Source organism: Stegostoma tigrinum, chromosome 9, assembly GCF_030684315.1.
Source record: "Stegostoma tigrinum isolate sSteTig4 chromosome 9, sSteTig4.hap1, whole genome shotgun sequence".
In the NCBI taxonomy this organism is placed as follows: Eukaryota; Metazoa; Chordata; class Chondrichthyes; order Orectolobiformes; family Stegostomatidae; genus Stegostoma; species Stegostoma tigrinum.
Genome location: NC_081362.1, coordinates 1,466,734 through 1,483,534, shown reverse-complemented (window position 1 = coordinate 1,483,534; position 16,801 = coordinate 1,466,734). Strand labels below are relative to the sequence as shown.

The 16,801-nt window shown below is 43.8% G+C and overlaps 1 protein-coding gene across 7 annotated transcripts in view; it reads left to right on the top strand.

The window, feature by feature from the left end:
• wdpcp (WD repeat containing planar cell polarity effector) overlaps positions 1 to 10,478 on the top strand; it is a 152,240-nt gene extending 141,762 nt beyond the window's left edge. For 4 of the 7 annotated variants that reach the window (XM_059648302.1, XM_059648303.1, XM_059648300.1 and 1 more), the window contains one exon: positions 8,568 to 10,478. In XM_059648302.1, coding sequence (XP_059504285.1) covers positions 8,568 to 8,630 — 63 coding nt within the window. In that variant the 3' untranslated portion in view covers positions 8,631 to 10,478. Of the gene's footprint in view, positions 1 to 652; positions 1,401 to 1,422; positions 3,708 to 8,567 lie in introns of those variants that run through there. The other 3 variants (XR_009446117.1, XM_048535520.2, XM_059648301.1) reach the window with 3 other exon arrangements.
• Positions 10,479 to 16,801: the final 6,323 nt, after the last annotated feature.

Genomic DNA, 16,801 nt, shown 5'->3' with positions numbered 1-16,801 from the left:
CATTTCAGCAATGCTTTCAGGTTTCTCTGTAATAGATAGTAATTACATATATAAGTCCCAGTGTAAAGCATATTTAAATTTGCATTGTGCAGTCTATCCATTTTTTGCTTAAGTATGAGATCCCAGACTAAATTATAGATTCCTTCCAGTGGAAACCGGTCATTTGGCCATCATGCCAACACCAACCCTCCGAATAGCATTCCACCCAGACTCAATCCCCTCCCCTTCCCCATAGCCCTGCATTCCACATGGTTAATCCACCTACCCTGCACATCCCTGGACACTGCAGGGCAGGTTAGCATGGCCAATCTACTTAACCTGCAAATCTTCGGACTGTGGGAGGAAACCAGAGTATCTAGAGTAAAGCCATACACATGGGGAGAATGTGCAAACTCCATGCAGACAGTCACCTGAGGGTGGAATCAAACCCGGGACCCTACCACTGTGAAGCAGCAGTGCTAACCACTGAGCCACCATGCTCCCTAATCTTATTTTCCCTAATTTATGCACACATCTACACACTGAATAGGCTCAATAGCCTTCTCTTTCTCCAATAAAACCGGAAAGTAATCATTTGTTTCATTGGTTTAGATCAGAACTAATAGAGTTAATTGAATGTTTACTGAGTTAAATGTGTTTGCTTTTTATGCAGATTATTGCCAGGTATATGATTCCTAAAACATATTTGTTTGAAAAATTATGTCGGAAGTAAATTTCCATCAGCCTCTGTTACATTTACATTTGAAATCTATTTTGGAAGAATGGCAAGATGCAAAAGAACCTGCATTGACATAGTTGAACTGATGGATTGTATCAAAAAGTAATGTTTAAAATGTCTTTCAGAACCAAAATGAGCATGGTACATTTATAGAATGCAATAATTATGCCACTTTCACTTCAATGTGAAGCTGTTTTGGATGCGTGCACGTTGGAACAACAGTGGCAGTGTCCCTTGATTCATTACTGATCCAACTCCCAAGCATAACAAATCCAATTTGGAAACCCCCACCCATGTCATTTTACACTAGTCTGAGATCCCACTGACTGCAGTAAAATTTCAGGATCATGTGAAACCATGTTTTAGAAATTGTTCTAATGTAAGTAGGAGCCATTCCTAATATTGGCAATTGACCATGTATTCAGCTTCATACACACCATCTCAGCGCTATATATAATTCTGTTACTCTGTTCTTCTAAGCGTACACAGCAATCACACAGACACTGGATAAGACTGATCCCTTCAAATATTTGAAGCAACATGACCATTTTTATTAGATTTGGTACAAATGAACAGTGTGGATTATTTGGGAACTTCTCATATTGACATTTATTAAGGTAGCAATTTATGTAATTTAGTTGCACGTTAATATAATCAGTTATTTTGCCATTTTACACTTATTTAAAATATGTTCTTCATTGCAGGAACTTGAAAACAGCAACACTCTGAAAGTGATACACTTTGGTCTAGTGTGAAATGCAATTTTGGTTTCTAAATTGCATGGTAGACAAAGCGTAGTACCATTTAATTACCATTATGCTTGTCTATTAAAAGGGTTCTCGCTGTTTCCATTGTCTAAATATTATCATAAAACCCAGATAATGCAGAAAATCTTACAACAGTTCCAAAAAAATGAATAAATCTTTTACTCTTAAGCTTCCATTGCTTCTGTTCTACAGTCATATTGATTACAGGTAGGCCTATTTGATACACTTCTTTAGATGATGAATTTTTTATTATATTCTTATATGAGGTAAAAGTTATTTCATTATGCTTCTACAGTTGAATTACTTACACTTCATTCAGTAAATTCTCTCCATAGCCACAAAAAAGAACCACAAGATTTGGATTCACATAACCAGAAAATTGTAAATGTTCTTGTAGCTCATTGTTTATAATAGGGGCAAAGTTCATAATGTACAGAATTTATTTCATTGTGACTTCAAATGTGGAGGAATTTGTATCCTTTCATTATCCATTTATCTTATTTGTCCATAAAATTAACATATTGTACATACAAATTAGGAGCAGGAGTTGGCCATTCAGCCCCTCATGCCTGCTCCACCATGCAATAAGACCATGGCAGACCTGATCATGACCTCAACTCAACTTTCCTGCTTTGACTCCCTTGTTAGCCTAGAATCTATCTAACTCAGTCTTAAAAATATTCAAAGTGATCCAGTCTCCACCACTGTCTGGGGAAGAAAATTCCATAGCCAAACTACCATCAAAAGGAAAACTGTGTCCAGTAGTTCTAATCTCTCCCATAAAGGGAACATCCTTACAGCATCTATCCTGTTAAGTCCTCTCAGGTTCTTATTTATACAAGGTGCTGGCAGCTATGGTTTTACCAATGTCCTATACAACTGTAACAAAATGGCCCTACTTATATGTTCCATTCTTCTTGTAATGATGACAACATTCCATTTGCCTTCCTGATCACATGCTGCCCTTGCACACCAACTTTTTCTGATTCATGTACCGGGCACCCAGATTCCTCTGTGCATAAGAGTTCAGCAATCCTTCTCCATTTAAATAATATGCTGCTTTTCTGTTCTTCCTGCCCGAATGAGCAAGTTCATATTTTCCCACATTATACATCTGTCAAGATTTTATCCACTCATTTAATCTGCCTATATGTTTTTGCATACCCCTTGTGTCCCCTTCCCAACCTGCCTATCTTTGTTTTAACTATTTTCTTTATGCACTGTTTCCAAACAAGGTTGTCATTAGAAATACCACTATTCTTTTCTGTTGAATTTAAATTCAGGTTATTTTGAAAACGATGCCTTTTCTTTAATACAGCAAAATTCTCATTGCATTTTGAGAATAAGCTGTTTGTAGCAATGCCTTAACTTTCAACACAAAATACACACTTTATCTACAAGAACTGTTTTTGTCCACTTCACTCATGACTTCTGTCAAAACTGATGATGGCCTGTATGAGGGATTAATCTAGCATCAATCAGTGGTGTATAATCCTGCATGCATAGCATTTTTCTTTGCTTTGTATGTTAAGAGGATTTGAATTTAAAATGCAAAAATTGATGCAAAAAATCTGCATAAGATCAAAATTAGTTCATTTTGCAAAGTTTTTCTGTTCATTTAGTTCCATCTATTCTAAATTTTTAAACACTGGCATTTCAGATATAGTCATAATATAGATGACGGACTTCAATGAGTATCCTTTCAATGTGATTGCTATTTTTTGAAACTCTCAGTTAATATCCCAGTGCCTGTGATAGTATCAGACTTGTTTAATGTTATTGTGTGGCATCTCAAATCTTCATATAAAGGTATGGTAGAAATGTCTTGTACAAACCAATGATGGATTTGAATGTACTCTATTATATAACTTGCAAAATATTAAAATGTAACACTCATAGTAAATATTGTGTCATAAGAAAACTGTGTAAATGTTGGAAATCAGAAACATAAGACTTTCACAATGTGTCAGTGAGCATCTGTACTGAGAAGAGCTGAGATGTAATGTTTTTCACATGTGATTCATCATGTGTTGTGATGACTGAAAGGTGAACACATGAATGCAGAATTTGCAGAAGTCACCTCTGGACATTGCTCAGGTGTGCGGAGGCTGACCAATGCAGACAGCAATAAGGAACAGAACCCAAAACTAATTTCCCCCTTCCCTCGTTCAGGAATTTTGGGATAATTGTGCTGACCACCTGCCATCCTGCTTAACATGTCCTAAATAATAAAATGTGAGACTGGATGAACACAGCAGGCCAAGCAGCATCTCAGGAGCACAAAAGCCGACGTTTCGGGCCAAGACCCTTCATCAGAGAGGGGGATGGGGTGAGGATTCTGGAATAAATAGGGAGAGAGGGGGAGGCGAACCGAAGATGGAGAGAAAAGAAGATAGGTGGAGAGGGTATAGGTGAGGAGGTAGGGAGGGGATAGGTCAGTCCAGGGAAGACGGGCAGGTCAAGGAGGTGGGATGAGGTTAGTAGGTAGATGGGGGTGCGGCTTGGGGTGGGAGGAAGGGATGGGTGAGAGGAAGAACAGGTTAGGGAGGCAGAGACAGGTTGGACTGGTTTTGGGATGCAGTGGGTGGAGGGGAAGAGCTGGGCTGGTTGTGTGGTGCAGTGGGGGGAGGGGACAAACTGGGCTGGTTTAGGGATGCGGTGGGGGAAGGGGAGATTTTGAAACTGGTGAAGTCCACATTGATACCATTAGGCTGCAGGGTTCCCAGGCGGAATATGAGTTGCTGTTCCTGCAACCTTCGGGTGGCATCATTGTGGCACTGCAGGAGGCCCATGATGGACATGTCATCTAAAAAATGGGAGGGGGAGTGGAAATGGTTTGCGACTGGGAGGTGCAGTTGTTTGTTGCGAACTGAGCGGAGGTGTTCTGCAAAGTGGTCCCCAAGCCTCCATTTGGTTTCCCCAATGTAGAGGAAGCCACGCCGGGTACAGTGGATGCAGTATACCACATTGGCAGATGTGCAGGTGAACCTCTGCTTAATATGGAATGTCATCTTGGGGCCTGGGATAGGGGTGAGGGAGGAGGTGTGGGGGCAAGTGTAGCATTTCCTGCGGTTGCAGGGGAAGGTGCCGGGTGTGGTGGGGTTGGAGGGCAGTGTGGAGCGAACAAGGGAGTCACGGAGAGAGTTGTCTCTCCGGAAAGCAGACAGGGGTGGGGATGGAAAAATGTCTTGGATGGTGGGGTCGGATTGTAGATGGCGGAAGTGTCGGAGGATGATGCGTTGTGTCCGGAGGTTGGTGGGGTGGTGTGTGAGAACGAGGGGGATCCTCTTTGGGCGGTTATGGCGGGGGCGGGGTGTGAGGGATGTGTTGCGGGAAATGCGGGAGACGCGGTCAGGGGCGTTCTCGACCACTGTGGGGGGAAATTTGCGGTCCTTGAAGAACTTGGACATCTAGGATGTGCGGGAGTGGAATGCCTCATCATGGGAGCAGATGCGGCGGAGGCGGAGGAATTGGGAATAGGGGATGGAATTTTTGCAGGAGGGTGGGTGGGAGGAGGTGTATTCTAGGTAGCTGTAGGAGTCGGTGGGCTTGAAATGGACATCAGTTACAAGCTGGTTGCCTGAGATGGAGACTGAGAGGTCCAGGAAGGTGAGGGATGTGCTGGAGATGGCCCAGGTGAACTGAAGGTTGGGGTGGAAGGTGTTGGTGAAGCGGATGAGCTGTTCGAGCTCCTCTGGGGAGCAAGAGGCGGCGCCGATACTGTCATCAATGTAGCGGAGGAAGAGGTGGGGTTTGGGGCCTGTGTAGGTGCGGAAGAGGGACTGTTCCACGTAACCTACAAAGAGGCAGGCATAGCTGGAGCCCATGCAGGTGCCCATGGCCACCCCCTTAGTCTGTAGGAAGTGGGAGGAGTCAAAAGAGAAGTTGTTGAGGGTGAGGACGAGTTCGGCTAGGCGGATGAGGGTGTCGGTGGAGGGGGACTGGTCGGGCCTGCGGGACAGGAAGAAGCGGAGGGCCTTGAGGCCATCTGCATGCGGAATGCAGGTGTATAGGGACTGGACGTCCATGGTGAAGATGAGGTGTTGGGGGCCAGGGAATTGGAAGTCCTGGAGGAGGTGGAGGGCGTGGGTGGTGTCACGGACGTAGGTAGGGAGTTCCTGGACCAAAGGGGAGAAAATGGAGTCCAGATAGATGGAGATGAGTTCGGTGGGGCAGGAGCAGGCTGAGACGATGGGTCGACCAGGGCAGGCAGGTTTGTGGATTTTGGGAAGGAGATAGAAATGGGCCGTGCGGGGTTGGGGAACAATGAGGTTGGAGGCTGTGGCTGGGAGGTCCCCTGAGGTGATGAGGTCATGAATGGTGTTGGAGATGATGGTTTGGTGCTCAGGTGTGGGGTCATGATCGAGGGGGCGGTAGGAGGTGGTGTCGGAGAGTTGGCGTCTGGCCTCGGCGATGTAGAGGTCAGTGCGCCATACTACCACTGCGCCACCCTTGTCTGCGGGTTTGATGGTGAGGTTGGGGTTGGAGCGGAGGGCTGCCCGTTCTGCAGGGGAGAGGTTGGAGTGGGTGAGAGGGGTGGAGAGGTTGAGGCGGTTAATGTTTCGACGGCAGTTGGAGATGAAGAGGTCAAGGGGGGGTAGGAGGTTTGGGGGTGGCGTCCAGGAGGAGGATTTGTGTTGGAAGCGGGTGAAGGGGTCAGTGGAGGGAGGGTTAGGCTCCCGGTTGAAGAAGTAGGCATGGAGGCGAAGACGGCGGAAAAACTGCTCTATGTCCAATCGTGACTGGTATTCGTTGATGTGTGGTTGTAGGGGGACAAAGGTGAGCCCCTTGCTAAGGACTGACCGTTCGTCCTCAGTCAGTGGGAGGTCTGGGGGGATGGTGAAGATGCGGCAGGGTTCAGTGTGATTGTCTCCTCTGGGGTTGCTGGCTGTGGAGGTTGTGGGCTGACGCCGACGGAACCCCGCCCACGGCTGACGCTGACGGAACCCTGCCCACGGCTGACGACCTCATCGCTCCCCTCACAGCTACCTAGAATACACCTCCTCCCACCCACCCTCATGCAAAAATTCCATCCCCTATTCCCAACTCCTCCGCCTCCGTCGCATCTGCTCCCACGATAAGACATTCCACTCCCCCACATCCAAGATGTCCAAGTTCTTCAAGGACCGCAAATTTCCCCCCACAGTGATCGAGAACGCCCTTGACCGCGTCTTCCGCATTTCCCGCAACACATCCCTCACACCCCGCCCCCGCCACAACCGCCCAAAGAGGATCCCCCTCGTTCTCACACACCACCCCACCAACCTCCGGATACAGCGCATCATCCTCCGACACTTCCGCCATCTACAATCCGACCCCACCACCCAAGACATTTTTCCATCCCCACCCCTGTCTGCTTTCCGGAGAGACCACTCTCTCCGTGACTCCCTTGTTCGCTCCACACTGCCCTCCAACCCCACCACACCCGGCACCATCCCCTGCAACCGCAGGAAATGCTACACTTGCCCCCACACCTCCTCCCTCACCCCTATCCCAGGCCCCAAGATGACATTCCACATTAAGCAGAGGTTCACCTGCACGTCTGCCAATGTGGTATACTGCATCCACTGTACCCAGTGTGGCTTCCTCTATATTGGGGAAACCAAGTGGAGGCTTGGGGACCGCTTTGCAGAACACCTCCGCTCAGTTCGCAACAAACAACTGCACCTCCCAGTCGCAAACCATTTCCACTCCCCCTCCCATTCTTTAGATGACATGTCCATCATGGGCCTCCTGCAGTGCCACAATGATGCCACCCGAAGGTTGCAGGAACAGCAACTCATATTCCGCTTGGGAACCCTGCAGCCTAATGGTATCAATGTGGACTTCACCAGTTTCAAAATCTCCCCTTCCCCCACCGCATCCCTAAACCAGCCCAGTTTGTCCCCTCCCCCCACTGCACCACACAACCAGCCCAGCTCTTCCCCTCCACCCACTGCATCCCAAAACCAGTCCAACCTGTCTCTGCCTCCCTAACCTGTTCTTCCTCTCACCCATCCCTTCCTCCCACCCCAAGCCGCACCCCCATCTACCTACTAACCTCATCCCACCTCCTTGACCTGCCCGTCTTCCCTGGACTGACCTATCCCCTCCCTACCTCCTCACCTATACCCTCTCCACCTATCTTCTTTTCTCTCCATCTTCGGTCCGCCTCCCCCTCTCTCCCTATTTATTCCAGAACCCTCACCCCATCCCCCTCTCTGATGAAGGGTCTTGGCCCGAAACGTCAGCTTTTGTGCTCCTGAGATGCTGCTTGGCCTGCTGTGTTCATCCAGCCTCACATTTTATTATCTTGGATTCTCCAGCATCTGCAGTTCCCACTATCTCTAACATGTCCTAAATCCATGCTGAGCAAAGATCAAACCATTAACTTTTCTGACCTGTACTACGATGTGCCATGTACTAACTGAGCCAGTATTGACACAAATATGTCAGCTCATATGATTACCTGAAGTATGCTCAAACCTATAATATTCTGCTCAGAAGTTGGGAATGTTATCGATCAGCCATTGTGTACTGTGCAGGCATACTGCTGATGTCTAACATGTTAACATTACACAGCATGTCATCAGAGTGCAGACAAGCCTCGAACTAGAACCACCTTAACTATCAGTATGTTGTTATCCAGAGGAATCTGGAACCACCGCTACTTTTAACAGTTTACCCCTTCAGATTGTACGAGGATGGCTGATCGTATATTGGCACTGACCTTACTCTGAGAGGAGGTTGATGCACTGGCCTGACAGCATTGTGGGTGTCCATTACCAAGTTTGCCACATCCGAGCCACCCCCATCTTAAAGACAGTTCACATGTGTAGCTGAGATAACAAGATGTAGAGCTGGATGAACCCAGCAGGCCAGGCAGCATCAAAGGAGCAGGAAAGCTGACATTTCAGGTCTGGACCCTTCTTCAGAAATCGTGTGTATAGCTGTTAGTTTGAGACAAAATGCATTTTGCACTATAATGTGATGCATATGGTGTTGAGGAATAAAAGAGCATTCTATTTTGCACTACTTGGTTAGCATTGTTTCCAGTTTTGATTTCTAATGTCAGTTACAAAGGATTTTCTTGTACTTTAAAGGGAGAATCAGTGCAAAGAGTCTTTACGCACAGCCTTGATGAAAAGTGTGACGTGAAAAAATAAAATCTGTCTTAATTTCACTGAAGCCGTTTGTGCTCAGAATATCAAAATACACCTGGATAAAAATGTTATCTCTCGTTGTATCAAAACTCATCTCATCCATGATACTCAACTTCCCACTGAACTGTGACAAATTTGGATAGATTTTGTGCAGCAGGATTTGAAATAAGTTTTTACTTTGATTCTGGCAATCTGCGGCAAGGCAGCTGGTGAGCCCAGATGGTGGTTAGCAGCATGATGTCTGGAGAGCAGGACTGGACTCTCGAGGTGAAATGGCATCACAGAGGAGTGTAAACCCAGTGCCGAGGAGGAGAGCGAGCACAGTGTGGATAAGATCGACCCTTTGTGGGGAAGCCCAGTGTAGAAGTCTGCAGGCCCACAGCTAAAGAAGGACCATAATTCTTTATCTTGTCACCTTAAGAAGAACTGTAATGCTTGACTTTTAACTTATTTCTTCTTTTTTGTACTTTGTTCCTAAGATGTTGTACCAAGGCATCTTTGTACCTAAGTTGGTGCTGGGAATGGCGACATTGTAAACTTTTCACTGCAGTCCTGAATCCCTGTACTTGAGTACACATGACAATAAAACCTAATTCTAATTCTGATGGATAGTGGTGGGTGGGCGACAGAGTCTGGAGGTGCTAAACAAAGATGATGAGGGTTTAGTAGCAGATGAATCGGGAAGGAAATAGGAGCCAGTGTGAAATAGGTAGTCTGTGTAATGAAGATGATGTGGATTCAAAACACTATACAAGGTGCAACAGGTTGCTAACAGTCTTATTTGGCCTAGAACAGTGACCACGGGCAGCAAGAGTTTGATTGCTCAAACCTACCAAAGCTTCGCTTGAGGAAATTAAGGTTAATCAAGGTGGGATGCTTTGGCCATTGACAGAATCATCAAAGATAAGATCAGTCACAGAAAACCAGCAGATGGGCTTTGTAGCTATAGTTCAAAAATCTTCAAGGAAGAGAATATGGTCCTGTCAAAATAGAGGTACCAAAATTAAGAAGTCAGACAAAAAGGTGACACTTATACCTATGAAATCAAAGAATTGATTTGGATTTCTAGATTCTGCAGCTTTTCTCCACCTGGGTAAGTAGATGGGGACACAGCCAGTTCTCAGTGCAAGTTATAATCAGTATCAGAAGCGAATTCCCCAGATGCCAATGGAATCAATTATGAATACAGTTTTTTATGCATGTAATTGTCAAATAATGTCAAAACCTTGAGCTGAGGAGTAAGTAACTCAGCACTTATGTTAAAGTGAAAGCTTACCATGTAGTATTTACAAACCCTTGATGACAGTGAAGTAGAAAACAGGAAAATAATGCATTGTTTTATTGTTGTCTTCATTCAGTTCAAGGAATTTGGTTGTCAAGTGATTGTTGGCCACAGCCAGGGAAATAGAAGCTTGAACTACAGAACTCGCTGAATATAGTGATTTGTCACAAATAGTGTCAGATGGTTGGCCACTTGTAGTCAAATCTTGCCCTGGAAAAGTAAACTTCAAACAGAATTAAATTTAAAGAATCATTCAGCATGGATACAAGAATTAATGAGCCCTTTAAGTAGGTTGACTTTTCAAACCAAGCTAATGAATACTCATAGATAATGGGAACTGCAGATGCTGGAGAATCCAAGATAACAAAGTGTGTAGCTAAATGAACACAGCAGGCCAAGCAGCATCTCAGGAGCACAAAAGCTGATGTTTCAGGCCTCTACAGGAATAGTGCCAGAGGACTGGAGGATAGCAAATGTGGTTCCCCTGTTCAAGAAGGGGAGTAGAGACAACCCTGGTAATTGTAGACCAGTGAGCCTTGCCTCAGTTGTTGGTAAAGTGTCGGAAAAGGTTATAAGGGATAGGATTTATAATCATCTAGAAAAGAATAAATTGATTAGGGATAGTCAGCACGGTTTTGTGAAGGGAAGGTCGTGCCTCACAAACCTTATTGAGTTCTTTGAGAAGGTGACCAAACAGGTAGATGAGAGTAAACCGGTTGATGTGGTGTATATGGATTTCAGCAAGGCGTTCGATAAGGTTCCCCACAATAGGCTATTGTACAAAATGCGGAGGAATGGGATTGTGGGAGATATAGCAGTTTGGATTGGAAATTGGCTTGCTGAAAGAAGACAGAGGGTGGTAGTTGATGGGAAATGTTCATCCTGGAGACCAGTTACTAGTGGTGTACCGCAAGGGTCGGTGTTGGGTCCACTGCTGTTTGTCATTTTTATAAATGACCTGGATGAGGGCGTAGAAGGATGGGTTAGTAAATTTGCAGATGACACTAAGGTCGGTGGAGTTGTGGATAGTGACAAAGGATGCTGTAGGTTGCAGAGAGACATAGATAAGCTGCAGAGTTGGGCTGAGAGGTGGCAAATGAAGTTTAATGCAGACAAGTGTGAGGTGATGCACTTTGGTAGGAGTAACCGGAAGGCAAAGTACTGGGCTAATGGTAAGATTCTTAGCAGTGTAGATGAGCAGAGAGATCTCGGTGTCCATGTACACAGATCCTTGAAAGTTGCCACCCAGGTTGACAGGGCTGTTAAGAAGGCATACAGTGTTTTAGCTTTTATTAATAGAGCGATCAAGTTCCGGAACCAAGAGGTTATGGTGAAGCTGTACAAAACTCTGGTGCGGCCGCACTTGGAGTATTGCGTACAGTTCTGGTCACCGCATTATAAGAAGGATGTGGAAGCTTTGGAAAGGGTGCAGAGGAGATTTACTAGGATGTTGCCTGGTATGGAGGGAAGATCTTACGAGGAAAGGCTGAGGGTCTTGAGGCTGTTTTCATTAGAGAGAAGAAGGTTGAGAGGTGACTTAATTGAAACATATAAAATAATCAGAAGGTTAGATAGGGTGGATAGGGAGAGTCTTTTTCCTAGGATGGTGACGGCGAGCACGAGGGGGCATAGCTTTAAATTGAGGGGTGAAAGATATAGGACAGATGTCAGAGGTAGTTTCTTTACTCAGAGAGTAGTAAGGGAATGGAATGCTTTGCCTGCAACGGTAGTAGATTCGCCAACTTTAGGTACATTTAAGTCGTCATTGGATAAGCATATGGACATACATGGAATAGTGTACGTTAGATGGGCTTGAGATTGGTATGACAGATCGGCACAACATCAAGGGCCGAAGGGCCTGTACTGTGCTGTAATGTTCTATGTTCTATGACCCTTTATCAGAGAGCTCTGCCTCCTGTGTTCATCCAGCTTCACACTTTGTTATAATGAATACTCATGCTTCTTGGTCCAAGTAATCTGAACAAAGCAATAGCAAAGACAGCAACACAGAACAAAAATGATTCATGTACCGCAATCCTAAAACAAAAAAAGGAAATGTTGGAAATATTCAACAGGTCATGCATTTCCTGCAATGAGAAAGAAACATAGTTAGGCTTTATTGGACGACCTTTCATCGGTAGGTCTGGCAGCATCTGTTGAGGGAGAGAGAGAGAAACGAAATTAACATTTCAATTTTGATATGGCACTTCTTTCAGAATTAGTCTGTTTTGTAGAAGTGGACTTGAAATGTTAACTCTGTTTCTCACTCCACAGCATTTGCCAGACCTGCTGAGTTTCTCCAGCACTGCCTGTTTGTATTTCAGATTTACAGTACCTGCAGTATTTTGCTTTTACATCTTTTTCTAGAGGTTCCCTGGGTCTCAGAAATTTGGTATTCAGAAGCAACAAGGGGAAAGCAAAGGTAAACACAAAGCCCATAATTGAATCACTTATTGAGTGATAAAAGTGAATGATATATTATCTGATCATTTGGGAAGGTGGAATTCAAAGCAGAGGTAAAATCGATGTGTTGTTTTAATTCTGTGAAGCGATATTCCCTCTAATTACTCGATCAGTATGGCCACACATAGACTGTGGTCCTCAGAGATCTGTGTAGTGGCAGGTAAACACAGGGAATGTAACTGTGAATATAATTTGTTTTAAAGTAGAAAAGGTCAGAAAATTATGTGGAATAGTGAATGAAATAAATCACTTCCAAAGAAGAACTTGAGTTTAATATTTGATAGAATACCTGTTAACTGCTGCACTGTTTATGAAGTTGAACATTTATGACGCAGAGAAAACAGATCAGGGGCTACTAGTTGCTCTTCAACTCAGAAGCAGGTTTCATTTCAGGAGAATAGTTTCACATTGGTGCCATTGTCTTACAAGTCTCCAAGCTATGGGAGTTTGTGTTAAACTTTTTGTTTGATCATTAATGAGAGGTGTGCTTTCTGGGGTGAAGGGGGTTCCAGGATTATAGCCCAATGACACTGAAGGAACAGCAATATATTTCCAGGTCAGGATGGTAAGCGGCACAGAGGGGATCTTTTAGGTAGTGGTACTCCATGCATTTACTGCCCTTGTCCTTGTGGTATTGGGGGATCCTTGGTCAGTTACTGCAGTGCGTCTGTACATCGGTGGTGAAGGGAGTCAAGGTTGAAGATGATGGATGGGGTTTCAGGCAAGCATGAGCTGATTTTTCTGGGTAGACATCAAACTTCTTGAATGTTTGTTGAAGCTGTACCCATTCGTGCAAGTAGAAGATAATCCACCATAATCCTGACTTGTGCTTTGTAGATGATGGGCAAGGTCTGGGGAGTTAGGAGGCGGGTTACTTGCTGCAGTGTTCCTAGCCGCTGAACTGTATTTGTGGTCACAGTATTTGTATGGCTAGCCTAGACCATATTCTGGTCAATGGCAAGACCCCCAGATTGTTGTTAGGGAATTTAGTGATGTGAGTGCCATTGAACATTAAGTGGGCATTCACTTTTTATTTGTTCGTGGGATATAGGTTTTGCTGCTTGGCCAGAATTTATTGCCTATCCCTAGATGCCCAGAGACTAGTCAGAGTCAACCACAGTACTGTAGGTTAGGAGTCAGTATAGACCAGGCCGGGTAAGGAAGATAGCTTTCCTTCCCTAAAGGATGTTAATGAATCTGATGTGTTTTTACAACAATCAACAGTAGCTTTATGGTCACTGTTAGAAGTTTTGTTTTTAATTATTGAATTCAAATTTCACCATTATCCATGTTGGGATTTGAACTCCTGTGCTCAGAACATTACCCTGGTTTCTGGGTTATTATGCCATTACTGCTATACCACTGTACATTACTACTATACCACTGTATATTACTACTATACCACTATACATTGCTGCTGTACCACTGTACATTACTGCTATACCACTGTATATTACTACTATACCACTATACATTACTGCTATGCCACTGTACCTTACTGCTGTACCACTGTACATTGCTGCTATACTACTATAGACAATAGGTGCGGGAGTAGGCCATTTGGCCCTTTGAACCAGCACTACCATTCATTATAATCATGGCTGACCATCCACAATCAGTATCCTCTTCCTGCCTTATCCTCATAACCCTTGATTCCACTATCTTTAAGAGCTCTATCCATCTCTTTCTTGAAAGTATCCAGAGATTTGGTCTCCACTGCCTTCTGGGGCAGAGCATTCCATATATCCACCACTCTCTGGGTGAAGACGTTTTTCCTAACTCTGTTCTAAATGGCCTACCCCTTATTTTTAAACTGTGTCCTCTGGTTCTGGACTCACCCATCGGCGGAAACATGCTTCCTGCCTCCAGAGGTCCCAATCCCTTAATAATCTTATACGTCTCAATCAGATCCCCTCTCATCCTTCTAAACTCAAGTGTATACAAGCCCACTCGCTCCAATCTTTCAACATATGATAGTCCCGCCGTTCCAGGAATTGACCTCGTGAACCTACGCTGCATTCCCTCAATAGCAAGAATGTCCTTCCTCAAATTTGGAGCCCTGTACAGCCATCCTCCACATTGAGGCTTCCATGTAAACCCCTTATATATGTGTGGAGAGATCCAAACAGTGCTACATACACACATATTTAAAAGAACTAACAGCGATCACCCAGTAAGCGTTTAAAGATTCATGTAATCATTTGGTCCTACAGAACATGAGCATTGCCAAAACAAATATACAATTTGTCTTGTGCATTTCTCCTGATGCAGGAAAGATCAATATCAAAGGAAAACAACAATTATATTGTATGAGAGCCTAGTGCTGATTGGTTGGCAAGTGGACCGTGATTGGTAAAAGTATTGCCTTGATCAGTGCACCAGTTAGATGACAATTGACAGTTAACCACCAAGCTTTGTTTAAATTTTATACCAGGCAAATTGGTCAAAGCATTGATCTGATAAATGGCTACCACTTGTTTTGTTGAGTTGGAATGGATTTAGTGTGTTCATGTTGTATGTATCAGTTTGTTCTGTATGCAAAGAACCTTTTATATTACTGTATGTCCAGAATGCTCAAATATACCACACTGTGAGCTTGTCTGATAATGCTAAATTAGTTGTCAGCATAATTCTTTACACACCTCAGGATGATTCAACAAATGTTGTTGTGTTTTGTCTGTGATTAAACTGGCAACCAAATTGGGATTGACAGTTAAGCTCACTGTGTGGCATCCAGGGGTGCACTGAGATGATGTACCAGTGCACAGGGCCCTGAATTTTGTAGACAGGAAGAACATATACATTCATAGGCTAATAGGAGCTGCCAATGCTGAAGAATCTGAGATAACAAGGTGTAGAGCTGGATGAGCACAGCGGGCCAAGCAGCTTCAAAAGGAACAGGAAAGCTGATGTTTTGGATCTAGACCCTTCTTTCAGAAAATTTATTTCTGCTCCTCTGATGCTGCTTGGCCTGCTGTACATGCTCTGCACATGTTCCAACTTAACAAAATAGGTGGCAGCCATTTTTTGTTTCATTTCTCAGGGTAGTGGTTTAAAAGTTAAACAAAGCTTAGCACTTAACAGTCAATCATCATCTAATTGGTGCATTCTCTATGGCGAAGCCTCTACCTACTTTCACCCAAACAATCAGCACGCTCTTCATGCAATATACTTTTTTGATTTTCATCCTTGATTTGTGCCCCTTGGGATGTGAAAAGTGCAAGATGAAAAACCCTTGACATTAAGTCTAAATGCCCTTGAAGTCTGATGGTCTCAGGTCAACCAAGGAACAGAAAATCTGTTTATTACAATTGATCAAACCTCCACCCTCAGCTGCTGCTGAGTCAATACTCCTCCATGTTAACCAGAGGAAATTGTTGATGTGTGTGTAGTTATAACATTTCAAGGACATTTGAACAGGTACATGAATGGGAAAGTTTTAGAGGGATATGGGTCAAATGAAGACAAATTGGGACTTGTTTAGTTTGGGAAATCTGATTGGCAAAGACAGGTTGGACTGAAGGGTCTGTTTCCATGCTCAAGACTATGACTATGTTGAGCACGACTTGGGAGAAAGAGCGGAGCATGGGAAGGGAACAAAAATGATGCAAAGTAGCAGTCTTTCCTTCATCATGGGAGAAAATATCAGTATTTCTTCATTTTAAATAATTGATATTTAAACACAAGAACAATTGATGAAATGAGGAGGTTAATTTGGAAACATTTCAAAAATTTGGAACCGACAGAAGTTGAGGAAAATTTCTGACAGAAAATTAGCAAATTAAAAAATAACTTCAAAAACAAAATGCTCGAGAATAAAACTCTGTTCATAATTCATTGTCCTGTAATGAAAATTACAATACTTCAAAAACTTGAAGATTCAACATTTAATACAACTGATGTGATCAAAGAACTTAAAACACTGAACTACAAAAGCAGTTATATTGACAAAAATAAAATTCCTGTAAACAGCTTTCAACTAAGTCACAAGGAATCATCTTTCGAAGAAAACCCAAATTCATTCATTATAACATCTTCCAATATGGCATCTCGAGAAACTAGAATTCACAATTGCCCCAAAGGAGCAGAGGTTGTCTGTACATCAGACACCAACAGTTCAGTGGAATATTTCACTGAAAATTCTACAGTATGAAGTATCCCAATCAGCTTTCAAATATTATTAAGCAACATATGAGAGGAAAACTTCATAAATTCATAACTTCATAAGAACATTTGCTGAACCCAAGAGAAAGCAAATAGACCACTTGAGAATATGTCGATGTCCAGCACCTCTTTGTGACTGAATAATTAGACGAAACTGCTAGTTTCACAGGTTTAGAGGAATTATTCAATTGGGAGGGTAGCCTCTTGCGGGGGGGAGGGGGGAAATGGGAGGGCTATCTCTGGGTGGGTCAAACAGTGGTGGATT